Source organism: Triticum dicoccoides, chromosome 4A, assembly GCF_002162155.2.
Source record: "Triticum dicoccoides isolate Atlit2015 ecotype Zavitan chromosome 4A, WEW_v2.0, whole genome shotgun sequence".
Classification (NCBI taxonomy): Eukaryota; Viridiplantae; Streptophyta; class Magnoliopsida; order Poales; family Poaceae; genus Triticum; species Triticum dicoccoides.
In genome coordinates, this window is record NC_041386.1 from 388,018,634 (window position 1) to 388,028,186 (window position 9,553).

Below are 9,553 nucleotides of genomic sequence, written 5' to 3' on the forward strand. Positions count from 1 at the left end.
ATTTGTTCTTTCGCGAAGTAGTTCGTTTACATGGTGTGCCAAATACAATTGTTTCTGATCGTGACACAAAATTCCTTAGCCACTTTTGGAGTGTGTTGTGGACAAAATTGGGGACTAAGCTTTTATTTAGTACTACATGTCATCCTCAAACTGATGGTCAAACTGAAGTGGTTAATCGTACATTGTCTACTATGCTTAGGGCTGTTTTGAAGAAGAACTTAAAAATGTGGGAAGAATGTCTACCACATGTAGAGTTTGCTTATAATCGTTCCGTTCATTCCACCACAAAATTATGCCCTTTTGAGATTGTTTATGGATTTATACCTCGTGCACCAATTGATTTATTACCTATTCCATCTTCGGAGAAGGTAAACCTTGATGCTAAAGAACGTGCTGAATTAGTATTAAAAATGCATGAGATGACTAAGAAAAATATTGAACGCATGAATGCCAAATATAAACTTGCTGGTAGTCAGGGAAGGAAAAGTGTTGTTTTTGAACTAGGTGATTTAGTATGGTTGCATTTGCGAAAAGACCGTTTCCCTGATTTACGAAAGTCAAAATTAATGCCTCGTGCGGATGGACCTTTTAAAGTGCTTGAAAAAATTAACAAGAATGCATATAAGCTTGATTTACCTGCAGAATTTCGGGTTAGTCCCACATTTAATGTTGCAGATTTAAAGCCTTATTTGGGTGATGACGACGAGGTACCATCGAGGACGACTTCGATTCAAGAAGGGGGGATGATGAGGACATCTCTTCTATTGTTACACCCGCCGCAACTCCTACATCAGTTATTCCACTTGGTCCTATTACTAGAGCGCGGGCGAGACAAATTAATGGCCAGGTACTATCGCTTCTTCGTACATATGATTTAACTAATAAGAATATAATATTACACTCATGTTTGAATTTTCTTGTACTTGAGAATAAAGGAAAGATTAAAGACGAAGACAATATGGGTTCAGATCAAATGGAGCAACGCTCTTGCATGCATGTCACACGTCCTATCCACCAAGCATGTCACGTACGCATGCATGAAGTGCACCAGGACAAGAGACTTGGATTAATGGCCCAACATTACCACGTGGGTGGGCCCTAGAGCTTTCAGCCAGGCCGCCAGGTGCTTGCCGCAAAGTCTACGAAGACCAGCCACGTACGGCCTCGAGCAGTCCGATTTATGGACAACAGATACCGCCTTCGACCGGAAGCAGCAGTTAATAAATAGCTAGTATAGTTTAGGGTTTAGACTCGGGTTTTATTGTATTGTTTAGCCATCGCTACAATTTCGCATCTACGAGACGTGTAGGACTACCGCCTTGTCAGATCCACAGTGGAACCCCAACTTTTCATCTAGTTCGTGTGCTCAGTTTATTATCCGCAATTTCAGTTGCAATTCACCTTTGTTCTTGCCGGTTCTTCGGTTGCTTGCAGGAACTTGAACCTCGTTGTTCAGGTTGATCGTGCCTACGGCAAGGTCAATAACCATCGGAGATTGGTTTAGCGATTGTCGAGGCGTATCGTCGGGTACGGTATAGCCGGATCGTCAAGGTCAAAATCCACCAAATCGATAATTATCCCCACTCTCATCGAAAGATCGGGCCGCCATCACATCAATTTATGTGAGTAGTACGAACACCTGCTGAAATCGTTTACTGAAAAACACCACTGGTTCATGTAGCAACCTAATGGGTTGCAACCCAGGCACACAAACTAGCTAAGTGGAGATGACCAATAGGTGTTGCGGTGTGCAGTGGCCACATCCGCCCCTCGCCAAGAACTTGACCGGCCGCAAAGGTGTCTGGAGCGCACAGGGAAGATGTTGGCCCTGGAGGAGTCCAAGTTATGATGCAGCAGCAGGATGCCTAAGCGTTCGTCCTTAGAGGCTGGAGAAGGACAGGGTGACAGACGCGCGGGGGATGAGGTAGCGAGCTAGGCAGCAGATCACGGGGGCGTGATGAACGGTGGCACGGGCACGAGCGGCCAGTCACCCGCCTGGAGGAGGGTTGCCCTAAGGAAGTAGTGCGTACGGGCTGGGGCGGCGCGAGGGGGCAGTCCATGGTGGCGTCCAGACGCCGTTCGCGGCGGCAACCGGTGATGCAGAGGTAACCGGAGCAGCATCGCCTCCCCCGTGTGAGCCAGCGATGGACTGCAGCAGTAGTGAGCGACGGACTGCAGCGGTAGCTTGCGGTGGTGGACGGTGATGGCGCGAGGGAGGGAGGCGGTGGCGGTGATGGCGGCGTGATCCATGGAGGGTGACGACAGCGGCGGCTGATCCGGGGAGGGAAGCTGCGGCGACAGCACGATCTAGGGCGATGGCGCCGCGGCGCCGGGTCCCGGGGCGGGGGCGGGCTGGTGCCGGCGATGATTGGTGCCTGGATTAGAGAAGGAGTGTGGGCGTGGGGAAGGTTGTCGGATCGAGGAGGTAGTGAGGGCGTGGGAAAGTACAGTAGTAATGCGTTCGGGAGTTTCGAAACAACCTGATCGACTTATATAGATATATAGGGCGCGCCGTGATCCAAATAACTATTCTAATTCTGGGATTAAAATAGTGCTATAGAATACTAACTATTTGGATCACAGCCAGGCCTGACTGCTCCCTCCCGAACTTCCTGAACTCGCGGATGAAAAAAGCCACGCTCCACGCCCACCACTTCCCCTCCCCGATCCCAACCTCCCCGATCCAGCGCCTCCCCCTGGGGCAACCGCTGCCGCCCCTGGCTCGGCCGCCGCCGCCCAACCCCGCACCCCGTCTCCACCGGCCAACCCCGCCGCCCAACCCAGCGCCCCGCCTCCACCGGCCAACCCCGCGCGCCGCCGCCCCCGCAAACCCTGGGCGCCTCTACCTCCTACTGGATCCCACCGGCGGAGCTAGCCGCGGCAGCCCCGGCAGTCCTCCGCTCGCCGCCGCCCTGGAGATGAGCACGACACCGCCACCCCGAGGAACCTCCGAAAGCTGCGCAGCGACGTTGCTCCCCTGCCCAGTGCCCACCGCCTTTTCCTCCATGCATGCCATCCTTCCTCGCCGGAGCCGATGCGGGCCGCGGCCTCACCACGCCGCCCGGGATCCCACACACGCGCCGTCCTGGCCGACCACATTGACCTTCTCACAAGGGCAACCTTGACCTTCTCGAGGAAGGTTCATCCATGGAGCAGCCGCTCCCACCCCTCCACACCCGGGTCGTGCCTGGCTCGCCGCACACCTTTGCCCGTTGTCACCAGTACGCTGCGACCGCATGGCTGACGGGGCTATCGCCTGTGCATCACGTCCGGGCTGGTAGTGGAGATCGTGGACTAGGGCGCGAATTGGAGCAGGGCGAGCACCGTCAACCACCTCGATCCCCATGTACAACATCGTGGTGGCAGTTCTAGTTCTTCTACTCCCGTTCTTCTACTACAGCAAGACGCACACCTTCGCGATGCACATCCGTCGCGGCGACTCACTGTCCAGCAACAGGTCGCCAAGGTGTGTATTGCGCTGCTCATTCAATAAATCGTGATGTGCAGTGCCGCTGGGTACGTCATGCCTCTTCCTTGCCTGCTCACTGTCCCCCATGCTGGAGCCAGCGGCTCCTTGTCCTATCTCTCAACTAGAGCAGAATCTATACACAAGTATCCTGAATCATATAGTGGTTGATTGATTTTCCGTGGCGTGTTGGTGATGTTCAGAGTTTTGAAGGAATAATTGGAAAAAAATCCTCCAATTTTTCTGTTTTTCACTTGTTCTGATTTGTTGCTCTGTACATGTTTTGGTGATATTCCTACAAGCACTAGCTATTTCTTCAGGACTAAGGTGTACGAGGACTCAAGTAATTTATATTTTGGGATGGTTGGAGGTTAGGTGCATTACATGTGCGTCCACGTATTCGTCTTTTTCGTTCTTTCACTAACTACTGGCATATCATTATGCCGCGCGCAGGCGACGCCCCAAGGAACACAAGGGAGGGCAGAGTGCATATGGAACTTGGAGGAATACATACGGCTACCGGCAGTAACGCAGGCAAGTTATATATATATATATACTGATTCAATATGAACAACTGGACGGGCATGGTATACCTGAGGGCATGTACAATGATGACATATGGATACATATGCCCTATGAGAAAAAATAATTTGAGGCATCTACATTAACTTTTTTCCTCCAATGCAAGCTATCACTAGTGGGCCTCATTAAGAAATAGAAAATAAAGAGTCTAGTACACATGCATCTCTACTTTTCACTCAACCTTTTCAGTTTTTGACACCGGACCACACTTTTTCTGTTTAACCACCCGCCTCTTGAAGAGGATCCCGCTTCCCTATCCGAACCTACTTTACGTTATATCCGATCTTACATGGCATGCGAGGCATCATCTTAAAGCTATACATTGTACATGCCCTGAATGAGAAATTATACATATCGGGAGAGCTAATTTAATTAGGGACCATGCTCTTTGTACGAGTTTTCATGGTAACTTGTAGCCGTCGCTTCACAACCTCGGTAGCTGTTAAAAAGAATTTGGCTCAACTGTTTCTCCTGTGCAAAATATTGATGGCTTTTACTTGAGATTATTTATGTACAAATGGCATGCAATTAACATATAGAGGCAGGGAGGTGCCCAACTGCTCTGGTTTCTTCAGTCTCCCGGTATACAGTCTTGTCGTTTCGACACATGTTGTTAGCACGCAAGTAGTAGTAGTATGCGAGCACCCAGTTGTTCCTCCTAACAGGGATGGATGGATGGGCTGCGATGTACAGAGCAAAATTAGTAAGAACTATGGTCAAGACAAGCTTCAGTGCCCCAACAGTAAGCGCGATGCTTGAAAAAGTAAAGTCTCAAGTGTGGATTGTCCAGCTCATATATTTACGGATGCACATAACTTGCCACATAACTCTTGCAAATGACGGGGCACTAAAAACAAGTCATTAATCAGTAGCGGCTGGCATCTCATAAGTACGAATATTACAGAGGAAATTGTGTATTTTATGTCTTCATCATGCATCCTAACTCTATAGTTCAACAAGCTCAGGAGAACATTTTGAGCCATGTTCAGTTAGCCGCTAGCATGGTAATAAAACCAGTTGTGCATTTAGTTGTCAGTGCTAGAAAATGGGGCACACAATATTAAAGGTGCAAAAGATCCTGGCTTCATGTAATTGAACGCAGGCAATCAACTAAAAACTAGAAAGTTCGTAATGAAGTTCAACGACTTCCACCTAGAAAGTTGTTTGTTAGAATTGTCAATCAACTAAAAAAGTTGTTTGTTAGTCGTTGGCAACTAATTGAACGTAGGCAATCAACTTCATGTTATCTAAGTATTTTTAGTACTTGCTATTGCAGATAAGTGTTTGTTAGAATTGTCATTCTGTCAGTAAAGTACCATTCTTCGGTGTATGTTCTGAAAATTTCATCTTTTGTGTGCCTGGTGTGAATCGTTGGTCTTCTCTCACTTTTGCTCTTGAATTAGAGGTAGCATGTTGATTTTCACACTTGATGAAAAACATATCCTAAAATGTGAAAATTTTTGTTCCCCAATGAATAATTTATTGTTCATAAAGATCTATTTTCTTCCAGAGTGATGAATTTTTGCTCCTAAACAAAGAACTTTATGTTCCTAAATGAGGAGGTAGTATAGGGAACTACATGTACGTGTTTTTCCGAAAACTTTCTTAAACCATTTTTGATGAAGTACAGGGAACTTCATGTACGTGTTACTCCCAAAACGATATGAAACTTTGTGTGTACAAATTTTTAATATACCATATTGATTGAGAACTAACAATGGCATCCTTTTTTAATAATCTAGAAGTTCAACGACTTCCACCTAGAAAGTTCAAAAGACATTGTGTTTTAGGGAGAACGCATCCTGCCTAGAAGATGCATATGGAATAAAATGTAAATTCGCAATGAAGTTCATATATAAAAAAGTTGAAGTTCGCATACAGAAAAAAGGTGCATTTTTGAAAAACAAGGTACATGTTTTCTAGTTCCAGATGCTTATATGATCGTCCTATGACACTGAAATCTTTTTCATTTTAGGTGAGCCAAATTTTTGTGTGGATGTGTTGTGCATGTGCTTGTGCGTAGTACACTGAATAGAACAAAAGAAAACTATTATGAGTACCCTCTAAATGTTTGTCCTATTGCTTATGATAATTAACCCAAATTTCCCTATTGTTTTTGCACATGTTGGATTCAGGGGAAAATGTGTATAAAAAGGTGTGATTTCAAAAGTTCAGCTGTAACGAACATCGAAGTTCAAACCAAAAAATGTAAACAGAAAAAATCCTGGAATTCAAAGAATAAAAACTATGGAGTCTCATGAAAAAACATTAATATCACGCGAAGTTCATGTTTCAGAAATTTCGAAGTTCACGTGTACCACGTACAAAAGAAAAATGATCAAATGAAAAAATTGACCGCCTAGGCCATTTCATCGAAAAGCAAAAAAAGCATAAAATGTCACGACAAAATTCTATAAGAGGTTCAAATTTAAAAACTGAAGCAGGTCAACTTTAAAAAAATGAAGTTTTTAATATCTAAAAGACAAATTTGGAAGTTCAAAAAATTTGAGCAAGAAGTTAAAAAAAGTAGTTCAAAAATCTTTATAATGGATTTTCCCCATTTGTAAAAAAATCAGAGAAGTTCAAATTAAAAAGAGGAGCATTTCAAAAAGATTGTATAAAAACTGATTTCCCCCATGTATTATATAATTAAGACAGAAGTCAAACAAGCCATCACGCTAATCCACATAGGCTAATTAATCAACACCATTAATATTAGATAACAACAGCTGGGATTTAAAAGACACAAAGTTACGTATAACTTTTGTGAGGTACAAATAATAATAGACATGTCACGCCTGCATATATCTTTTCATCAAAAGACCTCCGAGAGAACCACAAAGAAGTAAGACACCAAGACACAATTAACCATATATAAAATGCCACGTGCACCCAGATCAACCAAAAGAACTCTAGACGTGTTGAGCATGGACTCAACGTGCACCCGCTTCCAAATCTCCAACGCAACCAAAAGAAGTCCAGACATGTTGAACATGGACTCAACAAAAAATACTCCAAAAGTATTTGGCCAGCTCAAGCACGCATAAAAAGACCACCCGGACACCACCAGCACACACGTACTCTGCCAAGACATGCATACATAAAAATACAAAAATACACCCAGCCGGACACATCTCAAAATCGAAGCCAGCCCAATCTTCTCCTTGACCAATCAAAGTCTACTGATTCTACGACACAACAGAATCGGTGAAAACTGCAACATGCTAGACATCTCGTTGCTTGACGGACAACCACCCTTTTGAGTTGCCTCTCACCTCAATCATAAAGGTGCATAGTCACTATTCTGCATACAATCTTCATAGGTAATTATTAATTGGTTAACAATTTCCTGATCTTCTTACAACAAAACCACTATGGCATACAAAAAGCTTAGCTACTTAATAACAGGAAGAGAAAATCCTATAGCCAATGAGCTTATGAGCCTCGATATGATCTTCATATATGAGAAGGTTAATTCTTTGCATATTTAATTGTAGATTGTTCTATTAAAACAACAATTAACAAGTATTTTTTTACATGGTCAAACAATTCATGCTACTATCTGGAAGAATTTGATAGACACAAATAGATTAAAGATAAATAAGAAATCTATTTTTGCATATAAGAACTTAGAAGTTGTGGAATCGATGAAGTATCACGGAGTGAGCAGTAAAAAATTTAATTGGACATCCACCATTTCGGTTAGCATTAACCTTTTCTGCATGTACTCTTTAGGGATGATAAAATCAGAGTTATGCTATGGGAAGTTCACATATAATTAAAAAGGATGTGATCAGTAACAAAATTGTCCTTATTGTACCCTCAATAGTAGTGCAGAAGTTCAAAGGTAAGTCCAGTAATTTTACAAGCTTTTCTTTTGTTTACAAAAATATATCTAATAGATTGGTCATTATTTAAAGAGGGTTGTGCCTAAAGTCAAGCAGTGCTGCAAGAATACATACAAATTTGCATACTAAATTATATTGGACTAACAATTTTCTAACAGTTCTACGACAGGAACACTATGGCCTACAGGAAGCTTACATACTTTATAACAAGAGGACAAAACTTGAGCATTCAATTGAAAGTAATGAGAATGTGATAATCAATCTTACAAACAATGAGCTTATGATCCTTGGTATGATCTTGATGGATGAAAAGGTTTAGGAATTACATATTTAATTACAAATTGTCCTATCATTTTAAAGAAGACCGGCTAAGTATATTTTTGATTGTTTTGACAGGGCCAAGCAATTCATTCTACCATGTGGAAGAATTAGATCAAACAAGAAAGAACTCGCAACCTTCATATTTCAGCCAGATTGAAATTCTAATGCAAACCCATTCCTAAATTCGGACTTCTAACACCGCGTTTAACATTACCATCTTATGCCCTTAAGGGGTCATAAAATTAGAGTTACTATTATGGGGAAAGCGTGCTTATTTTATGAATGAGGATGTAATCGACAACCAAAGTGTTGTTATTGTGACGTCAATAGTCGTTCAAAAGTTAAACGGCAAGTCCAATAATGCCACAAGCTCATTTTTTTCACAATAAAAAAAACTCTAATAGATTTCTCACATCAAATAGGGTGGTGCCTAAAGTCAACCAGTGCCACACGAATATATACAGATCCATATGTACATTAAACTCGGGAAGTTCTTCACAGGTGTGGAACGTTATCTATTACGTATTATTTATCAACTAATGAATCATAACTCATGTCTATTCATGAAATAATTATTATACTTCTCACTCCATATGTGCAGGCACTCAACACAAGAAATTTTACCAAAAATGATTGAGATAGATACAAGTATGGATGGAGCACTACAAAAAATTTACATTAAAAGAACTTACTAGAATGAGGTGCGGAAGGTAGACAAATCAGGTAATGCATGAGACTTCTTTATGATATCACCGCTTTTGAAGGAAAACAAGACTACTATAAGACCTACAAAGACGATCGAGACATATTAGTTATAATACAACCACATTTGAGTTATTTATGTCTCTCAATTTATTCAGAATCCTTTAAAGATTTTGTGTTCTCTTTTTAGGATTTTGTGGTCACATCAATAGCTGCAATAGAGATGTTATGAGAAATATCAAGTGATGGTATATGTCGTCTGATGATAAGGAAACTGACAAGTACAATGGTACATATCCAGAAATTGTAACACCTCCGTGTTCATATTATACTAATTTGAACATGATCGTTCCTATTATCCTACTTGTAACGCCCTCGATGCGGCTATATCTCCCACGTGTCGAAGCACGACTTAGAGGCAGAATCGCATTAAAAGCAGCGTCGCAAGTGAGGTAATCTTCACACAACCCATGTAATACATAAGGGAAAGAGATACATAGTTGGCTTACAATCGCCACTTCACACAATTACATGAATAAAACATTACATCATCCAGATACACACAAGGTCCGACTACGGAACCCAAAATAAAAGAAGACTACCCCAAATGCTACACAGATCCCCGATCGACCCC

General features: G+C 42.6%; 1 protein-coding gene across 4 annotated transcripts; it reads left to right on the forward strand.

Annotated features, from left to right (window-relative positions):
- Positions 1–2,659: 2,659 nt before the first annotated feature.
- LOC119285967 lies at positions 2,660–9,282 on the forward strand. Of its 4 annotated transcripts, none has more exons than XM_037565311.1 (5): positions 2,660–3,466; positions 3,775–3,836; positions 3,920–4,000; positions 8,055–8,209; positions 8,293–9,282. In XM_037565311.1, the coding sequence occupies exons 1-5, from the start codon at positions 3,345–3,347 to the stop codon at positions 8,326–8,328; spliced, it is 456 nt and encodes a 151-aa protein (XP_037421208.1). In that variant the 5' UTR covers positions 2,660–3,344; the 3' UTR covers positions 8,329–9,282. The 4 variants fall into 4 exon arrangements, 2 of the variants coding, with proteins under 2 accessions (XP_037421208.1, XP_037421207.1); XM_037565310.1 differs by having other exon boundaries at positions 3,787–3,836; positions 8,055–8,186; XR_005140089.1 differs by having other exon boundaries at positions 2,660–3,836; positions 3,920–7,895.
- Positions 9,283–9,553: the final 271 nt, after the last annotated feature.

Excerpts from the sequence above, each read along its gene's own strand:
- LOC119285967 (XM_037565310.1), top strand. The coding sequence starts at position 3,345 with ATGTACAACATCGTGGTGGCAGTTCTAGTTCTTCTACTCCCGTTCTTC. Across the intron at positions 3,467-3,786 it reads TCCAGCAACAGGTCGCCAAG|GACTAAGGTGTACGAGGACT; the intron begins GTGTGTATTGCG and ends CTATTTCTTCAG. Across the intron at positions 8,187-8,292 it reads CAATGAGCTTATGATCCTTG|GGCCAAGCAATTCATTCTAC; the intron begins GTATGATCTTGA and ends TTGTTTTGACAG.